Source organism: Onychomys torridus, chromosome 4 (assembly GCF_903995425.1).
Source record: "Onychomys torridus chromosome 4, mOncTor1.1, whole genome shotgun sequence".
NCBI lineage: Eukaryota > Metazoa > Chordata > Mammalia > Rodentia > Cricetidae > Onychomys > Onychomys torridus.
Window position 1 is genome coordinate 118560977 of NC_050446.1, and position 15566 is coordinate 118576542.

At 48.3% G+C, this 15566-nt stretch overlaps 1 protein-coding gene across 1 annotated transcript in view; it reads right to left on the reverse strand.

Moving 5' to 3' along the window:
- Window positions 1-13891, reverse strand: part of Mybl2 (MYB proto-oncogene like 2) — a 33979-nt gene extending 20088 nt beyond the window's left edge. Inside the window, exons 1-6 of the mRNA XM_036185897.1 lie at window positions 13706-13891; window positions 9876-9969; window positions 7891-7962; window positions 6826-6918; window positions 4983-5203; window positions 68-227 (exon numbers count right to left, since the gene is read on the reverse strand). Of these exons, the coding sequence (XP_036041790.1) occupies window positions 68-227; window positions 4983-5203; window positions 6826-6918; window positions 7891-7962; window positions 9876-9969; window positions 13706-13725 (660 nt within the window). The 5' untranslated portion in view covers window positions 13726-13891. The remainder of the gene's footprint in view (window positions 1-67; window positions 228-4982; window positions 5204-6825; window positions 6919-7890; window positions 7963-9875; window positions 9970-13705) is intronic.
- Between the last annotated feature and the right edge of the window lie 1675 nt (window positions 13892-15566).

Below are 15566 nucleotides of genomic sequence, written 5' to 3' on the forward strand. Positions count from 1 at the left end.
CAGGGAAAACAGCAAACCAACCACCCTGGGATTGAGCCCAGAGACTGAGCCGCAGGTGGCCACTCACCTGGCCTTCCACTGGCTGGGCACTCTGGTGGCGGTCCTTGTCCTCAAGCTCCAAAAGCAGGTAGACAGGCTTGCAGTCTCTGGACTCGTTTGGGAAGCCTCCTGTGTCTACTTTCCTCTTGATGGTAGAGTTCCAGTGATTCTTCACAGCATTGTCTGTCCTGTGGGGAAACCCAGGGGCCTCTGACACACAGGTTTAGGCAGCCACTTGAAGGCTTTTCCCCCGCCCTGCCGCAGCTTATCCCCACCCACATCTGCAAGTGAAGGTTCGGCCAAACGCACGGTGAACACTGTTCAGCTCTACAATGAAGCATCACTGTTCTCGACGGCTTAGCAAATCTCCACATATCTCCATGGAATACATAGATGCAGGAATGAGTGCAAGCTGGACTGACCCAGAAAACTTCTCTGAAGAAAGAGCAGTAAAAACTGGCAGCAAGCCGGTGGGCCTCACAACAGGGCAAGGCAGCAATGCATGCCAGGCTGTCAGAGCCCAGCAGCTGAGGACCAAGCAACCAAGGTGATTGCAGATGGAGGCAGAGGCTACTGGCATGTGCAAGGCCAACCATGCCACACAGGGAAGGGGCTCTTAGTCCCTAACCAAGAAACAAGACAGGCCCTCAAAGATAACACACGGGGACTAAAGTTAGGCAGTTCAGACTCCAGAGACACTTTATCACCTGGTCTCCTCTTTGTTCTTCCTCCCAGGGTCCCACGGCCATGACAAAGAATGGACTCAAAACAAAACACAAGAAAACAAAAGCGAAGAATAAGAAAACAGGGAAGCAAGTGGCAGCAAATCAGATTTTAGGAGTTCTCAGAAATGGAAAGAGGTCAGGTGAACAATAGCTAGAGACTAGGAGTCTAAACCAAACTGACCTGACAGGAAGATTCTAGCTAGAATCAGTTCACTCCAAGGCTCCTCCCACAGCTCCTCACAGAACTTCAGGAGCCCCAGGATTGGATCAACCAGATTGAATGAGCTCAGACAAGCACAGATCAAGCAAAGTGGCTATCTGACCTCCAGCTCCTGACCCTTACCTCCAGGCAGGAAGAAAGATGTTTCCTCTTTAAAAATAACCCAGCTTATGTGCTGGGGGTATAGCTCAGTGCTAGAGCATTTGATTGTAGACATAACCAAGCAACAGTGGCCACAATGGACAGACACAGCACTCAGGGCAGACACTGGGGCTCCACGGAAATCTGCACCCTGGAGGTGAGATTCCCAATGCCCTTCTACCTGCCACGGCACCCCAGGCAACAGCTCCTTACAGAATCATCTACCTCTGGGGAAATAAGTAACTCCAGAGAAAAGCATCAATTCTTGGAGTGTCCTCCCAGAGGGCCAGCAGACAACAGGGCAGCAAAGACCATCAGCAGATAAGCACAAGCAGTATGAAGTGGGTTTCCTAACCATGTTCACTAACTGCTTCCTAACTGCCAAGGGCCAACCACAGATTGGCAATCCTTCAAAGCAAACCTCCTGCATTAAATCAATACGGATGGGCAAAACAAAGAGAAAGAAATATTAGGCCAGTGGTTCTCAACCTCCCTAACACTGTGACTCTTTAGCACAGTTCATGCTGTGGTGAACTCCAACCATGAAGTTATTTGTTGCTACTTCAGAACTGTGGTTTACTACTGCTATGAATCACAAAGTATCTGTGTTTTCCAATGGTCTTAGGTGATGCCTGTGAAAGAGCTGTTAGACCATAAAAGGGGGTCTCAACCCAGAGGTTGAGAATCACTGCATTAGGCAAACACACAATGCAGGGAAGGAGAGTTTTTGTCTTTTTGATCTTTTAAACACGGTATCAATAGTGAAATAAATGGTTGCAAACATATATTAAGAATCTGGTCCAGAAAAGGAGTATGAATTTAGAAAACAAAACTTCTTAAAATAATCTACAAAGGATTGGAAGGTAAAAACCAAGCAACTTCTCAGGAAGTGAAATCAAAGAGAAGACAGGAGATAGATGAAGAGATCACAGGATGCTCTCAATATTCTGAACAAAAATCATTTTCAAACTCTACATCTATTCAAATCATCTATTAAATGTAAGATGAAATCAAGGACTGAGCTCAGGATGCTAATGAAGGATGTGTTCCACTAAAACAAGGAAGTAAACAACACAGGAGAAACCTAACAGGACCAGGGACAAAAGGCATCCAGTCTAACAACAGGGTAGCAGTCAGGTGTTCCTGCCTGCAGTCTGCAGACTACACGCATGCAGTACATGCCGAGGCCACAAGAGGGCGATATATCCTCTGGAAATGAGTTCCAGAGGGTTGTTAGCAACCATGTAAATGCTGGGAACTGAAATCAGAACCTCCACAAGAACAGTAACTACTCCATCTCCCCAGCCCTGCTTAGACTTTTCTTTCTTTTTTTTTTTTCCTTCCTTTTTTTTTTCCTGTTTGTTTACATTTCTTTGGTTGGTTGGTTTTTCTTTTAGTTTTCCCAGACAAGGCTTTTCTGTGTACCCCTAGCTGTACTGGAACTCACCCTGTAAACCATGCTGGCCTGGAACTCAGAGATCTGCCTGCTTCTGCCTCCCAGAGTGCTGGGATTAAAGGCATCACCATCATCCAGCTGTTTTTAACCTTTATTAATAAGGCATGACTTATGGCAGGCAGTGAGTGGTGACACACAGCTTTAGTCCCAGCACTCAGGAGCCAGAAGCAGACAGATCTCTGAGTTCAAGGCCAGCCTGGTCTACAAAATGAGTTCCAAGACAGCCAGAGCCATTACACAGAGAAACCCTGTCTCAAAAACAAACAAAACCAAAAAAAAAAAAAAAAAAAAAAAAGAGGCATGACTTTCTCTCCATCTCCTGGTGGCTGACGGGACTTCCACTCACCTGTACGTTTCTCCTAAATGCTAACAAAACTGTCTTTGAGATTAAAAGTACAAACAAAAACACCTGTGAAGAGGGACCGCTTAGGAAGAAGAGCAGCCAGATAAGGAAATACACTCATGAATAGTACTAGTACTTGAGTTCTATGTTCCAGGTAGTAACATTAACTCTGTTATCCTAACTAAACATTGGGGTCCCAGGATATAAGAAGTACCCTAGTTAGCTTTTTTTTTTCCTTTCCTGCCTGAGACAGGGTCTCTCCTTATAGCCCTGGCTGTCCTGGAACTCACTTTTTAGACCAGGCTGGCCTTGGACTAAGAGATCCACCTGCCTCTGTCTCCAAACTGCTGGTATTAAAGGCATACAGCACCAACCACATCAAGTTGTCTGTACCTCATTATTTTTAATTAACAACTTGGCAGTCAGCAGGGCAGTGGTGGCACAGGCCTTTAATCCCAGCATCTGGGAGGCAGAGGCAGGTGGATCTCTGTGAGATTAAGGCTAGCCTGGTCTACAGAGAGTTCTGGGATAGCTATGTAAGGACCCTGTCTCAAAAGGAGGGGTGGGGGCAAGTGCCTGCAAGTGAGCTAAAACAGGCCAGTAGGCAATGTTCCTCCCTGGTCTGGGCTTCAAGTTCTTGCTTTACTTCCCTCAATTGTGACCTGGAAGTGGAAGACAAACACCACCACCACTGCCCCACCCCCTCCTGCTTTAGGTCAGTGTTTAACCACAGCAAAAGAAAGAAAAGCAGAGCGATAGAATATAATGAGTGGGGATCGGGAGGGAGACAAGGAGACCCAGGAAGCTGAATCTGTGGCTGAGGGACAGATGGCCCAGCAGCTCACAGCACCAACTACTCTTCAGAGGACCTTGATTTGATTCCCAACATACACACGGTAGCTCACAACTCTACCTCCAGTCCTAGGGCAACCAATGCCTTCTGGCCTCCTCAGGCACCAGGCATGCACACGGTACAGCCAAACAAGCAGGTGAACACTCATACACATAAAAAAATCAAAATAAAAAAGAACCCACAAGTACAATATTCTTAAAAACAACAACGTATCGTTCATAAATATGGATGTGGTGATATATTGTGTACCCTAATAAAATTTGCCTAAAGATCACAGGACAAGCCACTAGATTAAACATAGAAGCCGGGCAGTGGTGGCACACACCTTTAATCCTAGCATTCAGGAGGAAGTGATATGGTGGATGGAGAAAGGTATATAAGGCATGAGGAGACAGGACCTAAGGCTTTTCGGCAGAAGCATCCCTTTCAGCTAGAAGCTCTTCTGGCTGAGCTCCTTCAGGCTGCGGGATTGGTGGGGTAAGAGGTGGTGGCTGTGGCTTGCTCTGCTTCTCTGATCTTTCAGCTTTCACCCTAAAATCTGGTTCTGGGTTGTTGGGTTTTTTGTTGTTGTTGTTGTTGCTTTGTTTGTTTGTTTTTAAGATTGATTTATTTATTTTGTATACAGCATGTATGACCAGAAGAGGGCACCAGATCTCATTACAGATGGTTGTGAGCCACCATGTGGTTGCTGGGAATTGAACTTGGGACCTCTGGAAGAGCAGTCAGTGCTCTTAACCTCTGAGCCATCTCTCCAGCCCTGGTTCTGGGTTTTTATTGTAACTCGAACAACATATGGATACTAGCTAGGCATGATGGTGCACACCCACATCCTCAGCAGTCATGATGCCAAGGTCACAAGTTTCAAGTCAGCCTGGGTTCAACACCAGCGTGGGATACACAGCAAGTCCCTATCTCTGAACAAAAACAAAAGATGGTCTGATTTAGTAGGAAGGAGAAATGGGGACAGAAACTGGTGTTTGCATCATATTCCCCTAACAGGACACAACCTGACTTCCCAGTCTTTTTAGATTTACTTTTCTCCCTTCCGATGCACGTCTCTGGGCGGCCTGGAGACTGACAACAAAGCTATTTGAATGTTAAAAAACATGGGACTGCTCATGGTAGTCTGCGACACTCCATCCCAAGCATGGGCCTCACCCGGCACAACACCCTGCCTGCACCCTACCTACCAGAAGGTAGCTCACCTCCCGGGCAGCATCTTGGCGATCTCAGCCCAGCGGTTGCCCAGCACTTTATGGGCCTCACAGATTATGCGATCTTCCTCTTCGGTCCAGCAGGACTTTTTCACCTCAGGGTTGAGGTGATTATGCCAGCGCTCACGGCACTGCTTCCCCAGCCGGCCCTTCAGGTGCTTGGCAATCAGAGTCCACTGTTTTGTGCCATACTTCTTGACCAGCTCAATGACCTTGAAGAAAACATCAGTGAAGAACCAGCCCCTCAATCACTTCCACTTAAGCATCGCCATGGACCTCACTTTGCAGGTCTTTAGAGAGGTAAAAGCCTATGAGGTCAGCCCCAATCATACTAGAGAGTTAGGTCAAGTTCTCTTGATACTTCTGTGGAAATTACAAGGGTAGAGCCCAGGTCACGGCACCAAGAACTAGACTTCAGTCTTCAGCCCCTCTGAGAAAGGCTCTTTTGTTCAGGACACAAACCCTAATAGTCACAGCAACTCAAGCTAGGCCCTTCTCAGTTCTTTGTTTTTTCTGAGACAGGGTTCTTCTGTGTAGCTCTGACTATCCTGGAACTCAATCTATGTATCAGACTGGCCTCGAACTCAAGAGATTCACATGCCTCTGCCTCCACCTCCTGAGTGCTGGGATTAAGGGTGTGGACTACTACCTTCCCAGCTCCCTCCTCAATTCTTGATACACACATATTCTGTGCACATAGCCACAACCAGGGAGGAGTAGATACTCACAGAAAACGGGATTTTTGTGTGGAAATATTCTATTTCATTTCTGTGCAGTTAAAAAAAAAATTGAGACAGGGTCTCACTATGTAGACCAAGTAGGCTTTGAATACCTGACCCTTCAGCTTACATCTTCCCAGAACTGGGATTAGAGATTGTGCCACCATGTCCATTTTGCTGTGATTTAAATGTTTTAGAAATCACATCCCATTTAGATGGGCATATGCACCTACTAGGACAGTGCTTTTTATCCCCCACTTATCCTGGATGCTGTGTCTACCAAGGTGGAACGGCATCTTATGGGCTAACACCAGGGAGATGAACCAGAGCTCTATAAAGGAGCTCCAGAAAAGCAGCCCGGGGTGATCACAGTTTGGAGAATGTCAAATCCTTTCTGTGCCTTGATTTTACCCAGCTTTAACATGGACATAGCCCACCTCACAAGACTACAGATGCTACAGAAATAAAGCATTAAAATGCCAAATGTGGCAAACACCTGAAATCCTAACACATGGGAGATAGAGACAGGAGATCAAGGCCAGCCTTGGCTACATAGCAAGTTTGAGGTCAGCCCAGGCTACCCGAGATCCTGTCTCAAAAACAGGAAGAAAAAAAAAAATCCTAGAGAAGGGGCTAGAGGGGAGGTAAGTTCAGCGGTGGAAAGCTTGCCTAGCATTGCAATAGGTTTCATCTGAAGCACCAAAAAAGCAAAGCCTCTGAGTTTTGTGGTTGTGTGGTATAACCATTATCACAGCATTACCAAATTATCATAGCATCAATGGCAGCCGTCACTGGTTCTATGTGACAGGTAAGGCTACCAGTTAAAAGCTGGGTAACTCGTGGTGTCAAGTGGCCACTACAAGCCCAGCACTCAGAAAGATGGCTGAGGTCTGAATCAAGGCCAGCTTAGGCCACACAATAATATGAGGCTAACCAGGGCTATAAAGCTGGTCTTTCTCAGAACACACACACACACACACACACACACACACACACACACACACCCCGAAGATACTCAGGACTAAAGCGGAGTGCTACAGGAGTGTTTCGACACCTCCCAGTGCCTGGCAGTGGTGGAAGCCCATGGTGTATGCAGCCCTTTAGCAAGCACTTACCTTCTGATCTTCCTCTTTGGTCCATGGTCCCTTAACGAGGTCTGGATTCAAAACCCTCAGCCACCGGTACTGGCATTGCTGGTCTGTGCGGTTCTGGGACAGGAACAGAAATAAGTCTGGAACCATAAAATTGAACTCTGGTGGAGCCCTGAGCTCAGGGACCAATGTGCAAGCATATGTCAGGTAGCTGCATCCTGTGCCATTCACCCACCACACACCAGAGGCTGACCTACCAGAACATGGGTGCATTATTTTTGCTTCAAAGGCTAAACCCGGGCCCTGTAGAAAGGAACCTCCCACCCTCTGTGGAGGATAGTACGTGGGGTGTACTATCTCAAAGTCTATACAAGCTTCGTGGGACTTATTAGTGATTCCTGTTTTCTTCTTGGACAACATTTTTATTCTTTAAAGAGTTCAGGTTACAAGGAAGAAAGGGGGGAGGCAGAAAGAAGTATGATGATCCAGCCTGAGATGCCTATGGAACCCCATCAGTTAAGTGGCAGCCTTGTGCACTGTCCTGTCTAGATGCCTGCAGTCCTGGGAGGGTGTGTAAAAGCAAGCTCTCATCCCCAGAGAGCTTTGAATGTTGGTGTAGTGGCACCAGCCACCTGGGCAGGGGCCTCAGCTTGAAGTCTACTCAAAGTATGCCTCTCTCAGTTTCAATGCATGGCCCAGAGCTAAGTATCCAGCTGCTCCTGACTTGCTGGAAGAAATACAAGCAGCCTTTGGGCCTAGGACAGAGGACATGCTAAAAGCAGCTGTGTGGAATCTTCTCACTGGGTGCCCTCTGGTTTGTGTTTTTTTGGTTTTTGTTTGTTGTTTTGAGACAGGGTTTCTCTGTGTAGCCCTGGCTGTCTTGGAACTCGCTCTGTAGACCAGCCTGCCCTCTTGAACTCAGAGATCTGCCTGCCTCTGCCCTTTGCCCCTCCCCCACTGCATGCCAGGATTAAAGGTGCATGCACCACCACTGCTGCCCAGCTTCCCAGGCTACACTTCTGCTTTCTAAACAACTCACAGCAGGCCACCTGAGCCCTTGGGGGGGGGGGGGGGAGAAGCAGTACTCACAGGAAAGTGGCTGGCCAGGAACTTCCAGTCCTGCTGTCCGAACTGCCTCACCAGGGCCCTCAGCTGCTCATCCTGCCAATGTACAAAAGACACAGGATTTAGCTCACACATGTGTGGAAAGTTTTATAGATGCCACGACACAGCCATATTCATTCATTCACTCAGGAACTGAGTGCCTACTAAGTGCCAAGTATTAGTCACAGTAGCAGGCAGCAACAGATGGGCCTGACAGGGAGGAGAGGGTAATCAATGCCTCAGGCAAGCACACTTATCACCACTCTGTGCTGGAGAAGATGCTGGGAACTGTGGTGACTGACTCTTCAGGCAGGCAGGCAGGCAGACAGGTTTTAAAAAAAATGAGAGAGCTAGACTGAGGAGGGGGGAGGGAAGAGGGATCCTGCTGGAGAGGCTGACAGTGAGGGCCCCAGGGTTGATTCAGTGATTCAGGGGTTCCATCACCAAGAGGCACTTATGCACTTGGGCAGCGAATGATCAAGGTCCTGTGTGCTTGTTAGAAAGTATTGGTGGGCTGACTCAGAACGGGAAATTTTCAGAAAACAGAAGCCAGGCGGGGGTGGGGGGTGGAGGTGGAATGGGGGGCATCTAGTTTAACCTCTGTACTTGAGACAAAAGCAAAGAATATCGGGAGTTCAAGGCCATCATAAAGTATACCGGTAACTAGCATTCCAGAGCCGCCTGGGATACAAGAGACCCACCTCAAATCAAATCAAAACAACAAAATCGCAAACAAAAAACAATTCACCCTCCCACTTAGGGCTGGGAAGGCAGCTGAGCTGCTACTGGGCTTGCCAGTGTGCACTGCACTCTATCTCCAGCACCTACATCAGGAAAAGTAAGAAATTCAAGATCATCCTCAGCTACATAACAAATTGGGAGGCCTGCCCAGCATACGTGAAAAATCCTATCTCAAAACAAAACAAAAAAGCGCCAGAGAAACTGCTCAGTGGGGAAAGGCACTTACTAAGCCTGACAATCTGACTTCATTCCCTAGGACCTAGTTGGGAGAGAACTGACCTCCAAATGTTGTATACACACACACACACACACACACACACACACACACACACACACACAATAGAACAAAGGAAAAGAAAATGTGTAGCACACATCAGCCCTCTCTCACACAAGAATAACAATACGTAAGATTAATTAAAAGGGGCTAGAGAGATGGCTCAGCGGTTAAGAGCACTGGCTACTATTTCATGGACCTGGGTTCAATTCTCAGCATCCACACTGCTATTCACAACTGTTTGTCACTCTAGTTCCAGTGTACCTGGCACCCTCTTCTGGCCTCTGCACCTACACACATGCAGGCAAAATGTAAAATGCCCACACATATAAAATAATAAAATCATTTTGTTTAAAATTTTTAAAGTAAGAACAAACATTTTTTACAAGAACTACAGACTTAGCTTCCTAGCATTCTCAGGGTCAAATGTCCCCGCCACAACTCATGTTTATATTTAACCTCCACCATGCAGTACAAGGAGGCAGTCTTGGGAGGATAGGAGGTGAAGTCATTCAATCTCTGCTGTCAGAATGGATCAATCGGTTGGTATCTTAAATCTGTCATAAAAGCCAGTATGGCACTGTCTTTTACATAACTCTACCCTGCCTGGAAACAGAGTTCCCCACAAGGAAAAAGGACTTCCTTGGCTGCACAGCAGAATGGAGAGGTGATTAAACCTGTCTTTATAAACTACCTACTCTCTGGAATGAGGACGCAACAGCAGATTTATCAGACCAAGATAAAGGGCAAGAAGCACTTAAGAGAGAGGGATGTCCAGAGGCCTAAGGACCACGCCCCAATCCACAGATTTTGGAGTCTGAGAATGCTCTGAGGAGGCAAAGAGGAGAAGCAGATGAAGGCCCATCAACTTCCTCACTGTCCAGAGATGTAGACATTAGACGCCACCAGCCTCCATTAACCCTCTCCCCAGCGCCATGGAGTAGCTGTGGCTCACCTCCTCATGGGTCCATTTGACCTTGCATTTGTTGTCTCTCGGCTCCAGGAGGTCTGAGTCTGTGTCCTGGTAGTGTAACTCATCCAGCTCCTCACTGTGGAAGCAAGCTAAAGGTCATGGACAGCATGTTTACATACCTTTACCTGGGGATGGTAGTGTATATCCAGGGTCAGGTCAACTATAGGGAGGTTTGGAGAGGCAGGCCTTTCTCTTCTACTTTCCAAAAGTAGGTACAGGTTACAGGTGCGGTGGCCCATACTGGTAATCCCAGCAGTCGGGAGGCAGAGCCAGGTGGATCTCTGTGAGTTCAAGGCTAGTCTGATCTACAGAGATAGATACAGGACAGGCACCAAAACTACACAGAGAAACCCTGTCTGGGGGAGGGGGGGATGAGGAAAAAAAAAGGAGAAAGAAAGAAAGGAAGGAAGGAAGGAAGATTGTGATGTTTAGCTGGGCAATGGTGATGTACACCTTTAATCTAATCTCAGCACTTCAGAGGCAGAGGCAGGCAGATCTCTGTGAGTTCGAGGCCAGCCTAGTCTACAAAGCAATTTCCAGGACAGCCAGGGCTAGAGAGAGAGAGGGGGGAGGGAGAGAGAGAGAGAAAGAAGAAGGAGGAGGAGAAGGAGGAGGAGGAGAAGAAGAAGAAAAAGAGGAAGGGAGAGGGGGAGGGGAAGAGGGAGGAGGAGGGAGAGGAGGAGGAGGGAGAGGGGGAGGAAGGAGAGAGACTATGGTCTTTAGCTGGGCAGTGGTTGTATATGCCTATAACCCCAGCATTCTGGAGTCTGTGACAGGATTGCTGCAAACTCAAGGCCTGTCTCAAAACACACAAACGATATTCAAAACCACATTCTCGCTTTTTTCTTTTCAATAATAAACTTACACCTTTTTTAAGATTTAATTTGTTTATGAGTGCTTTGCCTGCATGTATGTCTGTGCACCACATCCATCTATACCTGGTGCATGCAGAGTTAGAGGAGGAAGGGTGCCTGATCCCCTAGAACTGGAGGTCCAGATGGTTGTGAGCCACCAGGTGGGTGCTGGGAACTGATCCTGGATCCTCTGCAAGTACAATAAGCGCTCTTAACCACTGAGGCATCTCTCCAGTCGCTAGCACTTGATATTTTCCTGATCATCAAGCATGCAAAATTTTAAAAGTCCTAATTACTTAGGGGAAACATCTAAAACTTGTCATCACTAACTTTTTCCATCCCCTTTATCTGGGATTAAAGGCATACTCTGCCACACCCAGCCTCACTTCTTTCATTCTTGCCTGTCCCTTTCCAATTCTCACCTACATGGGATGGACAGAAAAAACTCAGAATATAATCATTTGAAGTCTGAAGGCTTTTAAAGAAACTAACAAAGAAGTTTTGGTTGTTGTTTTGTTTTTCAAGAATGGGTTTCTCAGTGTAGCTCTGGCTATCCTGGAACTTGATTGGCCTGCCTCTGCTTCCCTGTTGGGATTAAAGGTTTGCTCCACCACGGGCCTGTTACATGGAATATTTTATTTAACTGCTACCAAAATCCTACTCTCTAGTTTAATGCTTTGAAAGAAGAGATCACATTATGAACCTCCAAGAATGCTAGTTAGGGACTGCAGAGCTGGCCCATCGGTTAGAAACATACTGCTCTTAATGAGGACCCAAGTTCAGTTTCCAGTACACTTTACCACCACCACCTCCCAGCTCTAGGAGGATCCGTGGCTCTGGCCTCTGTGGGCACCTACACCCAAGTGCATATATAACCACACACATACTTAATTAAGGAAGGAAGGAAAACAGTTATTCACAGGAGATTGTTAATCCTTCCCCAATTCCCCAGGACCTGCATCGAGTCGCTTTTAGCAAATATACTCCTACGTCTGTCATCTGTCTCTGGGAAAAGCAGAGGATTTGCAAACAAAACAAGCCATGCTCTGTGCCCAAATGGGTTCTGATGGTGTCTACACACCCTTCCCTTTCTTTTCCCAAAGGCAGCAGAGCTCCCCAGTCACTCCTACACACCCAAAGCACTTTGGAAAACTAGGCCCTGACCTCAGATCCAACCTCTGGTCTTGACATCACCCACAAAAGTCAGTTCCACCTTCACAACCTGGAATTTTATCATAGAAAGACCTTAAGAAATATTTACCCAGGGCACCAGTGGTTTTGTGAATGAATGAGTACTGCAAAGAGAAGCTGCCTACTAAACCATTTTAAAATTCAATTACAATGATATGACGTTTCCAAACCTAACAATAAATGTCACTGGATCTGGAAGGCAGATTTGTTCTGTCACTTCTGATCCAATGCATGCACCACTTAACCACTGTAAAGCAGGAGGCAAAATCCACTAAGTATTAATAACTGAGTTTGCTTCTCCAGTACCCAGCACAAGGCCCAGATTCTAGTAGAAACTCAGCCAGTGTCCCAGAACCAAAGGCATCTGTGTAGAGAAGCTCTGATGCTGTGTAATGGGGATACTATTAAACAGATGGCAGATGATGGCATTCACACGATGCCCCATGTGAACATTGAGGCCAACCAGGGTTATGCTGTGTCAGGCTCCACACCTTTACACCTTCACCTCCCTAGTAATCACAGTTTGAAAAGCAGAGGCCAGAGTGTGGTTTAAAAAAAAAAAAAAAAAAAAAAAAAATCACATTTTTGTACACATACCCTTTCTCTTGCCCGTGTACGTTCTGGGCTGTGCTCCAGGGAAAGGTGAGTCAGAGGCCAAGAGCAAGAGGGAAGTGGGGCACTGGGGTCCAAGAGGGTTATAGTGTGGCAGAAAAGGACTGAGGCTTGTGAGGATACAGGGGCACTGAGCCCATGCTTCACAAGGGTCCCTCCAAATGAGCCCCGGGACTCCTGGAGTTAGTATGTCCAGAGGCTCTTCCTGCCTTAGAAACTGGGCCATGGGAACCCACCCTGACCAGCGCTCATGGACCGAATGCTTTCCAGCAATGAGGAACTCTGTGAAAGTAAGCAAGCTGGGCATCTCCGTTCCGGATTCTCATCCTAAGCCCAGTTAGGCCTTCTGAGGACATGAGTGTTCTGAATTGGAGAGACCCAGAGGGAACACGGCAGGACCCCATTATCCCACTCCTTAGAGAGGCTGGAAAGCCCCTCAATTAGGCCCCAGATACACAGGTGTACGAAAGGTCCAGGCTTGACCCAGTCACTTACCCTCTGTGGAAATTTAGTAAGAGGGAAAGGAAACGCGGCTCCTGCCTTTGGCCCAGCGACCGCTGGCAGAGCGGTCTCTTTACACATCAGCAGTCTCTACCGAGCCCCAGCTACCCAAACCTAGCGTGGGACAGGAAGAGGGTTACTGAAACCAAACCGAACCGGCCGCCGAATCCCCAAGAGACAGACAATGAATCCCCGCTCTCACACCCGGCAGAGGGCCCAGGGGCTTTGTGCTTCCCGGAATGCAAACAAGAAAGGGACTCCAGCAAATTCAAGCCACTCTTGAACAACAAGTGTCTCGGAGACGTCTGCCTCCCAATCGCTGCGACTTGGAGAGACATTCTCCCGGCCCAGTAGTGAGCCTCCAGCTGACACGGCGCGCAGCCTTCCTTCCCCACCCTGCAATTAGGCGGGAGATGATGGACCTCACCCAGGGCCGAGACCGGGTCTCGGGGAGTGAACCCGCGCTTTCGTGCTCCTGGGCCCAGAAGGCCGGGGAATCCGGGCGAGGGGTCCCTAGAGCCCCTTACCGTGGCGCGCTCCCCTGCATCGGGCGGCGCCCTTGCACCGGGCGGCCGCGCGGGGTGCATTTCCCGCGGGACCCCCCCACCTCCTGTTTGCAGACCCAAGGAGAGGGGCCAGAACCCCAGAACTCACCAGCGCGTCCGCCGAGACATCCCCCCGGCCCGGGCCGCGCCGCGCCCTCACGCCCGCCGGCCGAGCCTGGAGCGGGAGCCGGGCCGGGGTCAGGACTCGGGCTGCTCCGGCCGCTCCCGGCCCCAGGCGGCGCTCTGAGGCGTCTGTGTGTCTGCAGGTCTCGTCGCGCGCTCTCAGGAACTGCAGCTGCCTCGGGAGCGCACAGAACCACTTTCCTATCTCCCGCCAAGTGCGTCGGCGCCGCCCGGACCTGGCGCGCGAGCGTGGGGGCGGAGCGTAGGAAGGGGCGGGGTGGACGAGAGACAAGGGGCGGAGCCCGCGCGCCAGAGCCCGAGGAGGAGCCTACAGGAGGGGCGGAGACTAAGGAGGGGAAGGGCGTAGTCTGCTGGAGCAGGGACAGAGCCTGCGGGCCTCGCTGGGCGGATGCGAGGACTTCCAGATAGACACACCTTGCGACTCAATGAGGCGAGGGTTCCAACCTTGTGCGGATCTTAGCTAGACCCCGAGCAACATACACAGCAAAGAACTGAATGAAGAGAGTCAGATGGGAGAAACTTCCCGCCCAAATTGTCACTGCTCCAGTATCCCTCCAGCCCCCATGCTCCTTTTTTTCTGGGTTTGCCCCTTTTCCTTTGTAAGTCTTGCTTCTTCAGCTGCCTCTGAGAGAACCAGCTAAAAATGCTAACATTCCTCTCACCAAACACTCTTCTCTTGGGGGTTAAGTCTTCTACTCCACATTCTAATGTGTAAAGGTCTTCCAGATCACCACGCCGGTCCCAGCGGGGGATATTTAGTCTCCCAGATTTTGCCTGGGCCATTATCTGGACTCATAATTTCCCACACTTCCCACCACTGGGGTCTCTTGCCCATGTGCTTGCTGATGTTGCATTTCCCCAACTGAACTGTGAGCATCCTGGAATTCCAGCAGCCTTTCCTACGAGGTATAGGTACTCCCAGGTCAGTGTTTGTTGACTTAAGTTCAATTTTTGTTGACTTAAACTCTGTTGTCAAGGATTTTCCATGTTAGGTTGTCATTTATTACCAACTACTGAGTGTCACTTGACTGGGACTTCCTGGAAGGACAGGAGCCTGGGAGAGCTCCAGCCAAACACCTTTTATTTAGGCCCACCTCAGGCCTCGGGTCCTTCTAAAACCACTAGCCACCTGGACACAGTCCAATTTTGCAAACTTCATTTACAACAGCCGAATGAAGACTTAAGAGCTGCAAGTTTCCACCTGGCTTAATTCCAGGCTCTCCCCACCAACCATGTCACAAAGGAAATCACGTGGGCATTTGTTCTTTCTTACTGGTGTGTTCAAAGCTAGATTTCCAGAGGTTGATTCCCAGCCTTCCTCTCCCTAGGTGCATCATCTCAGACAAATGATCAAACTCCTCTTGTGCCTCAGTTTCCTCATCTACAAAAAGTTTATCAAAATCTTAGATATTTTTAACTATTTATTAGTCACCATTCTACATACAAATTTTAATAAATTTCATCTTCCTAGCAATCCAATAAGCTATCTACTAGTCTTACCTGTTAGCAGATGGAGAAACTGAGGGAGGCACAGACTTCGCCAAACTCTAATTCTAGAGTTTATAGTAAGGAAAGGGAAAAGTGGCTTCCCCCTAGTGTCTTTGGCTTGTTTACAAATTAAATGGATAGGAAATAACAAGGAAAAAAACTCCTATTTGATTAGTTACATATCCATGGGAATCCCCAAAAATAATGATGTCATATGAAGGCTCAGATGACTGAAGCCTCCTGAACCTCAGAAAGGAAAGGGGTCCTGGGCTTCTGTCGGGTGGTAGTGACGCAAGTTATTGGGGCTAAGGAAAGGACCTGTGTGGCAAATAGAGATG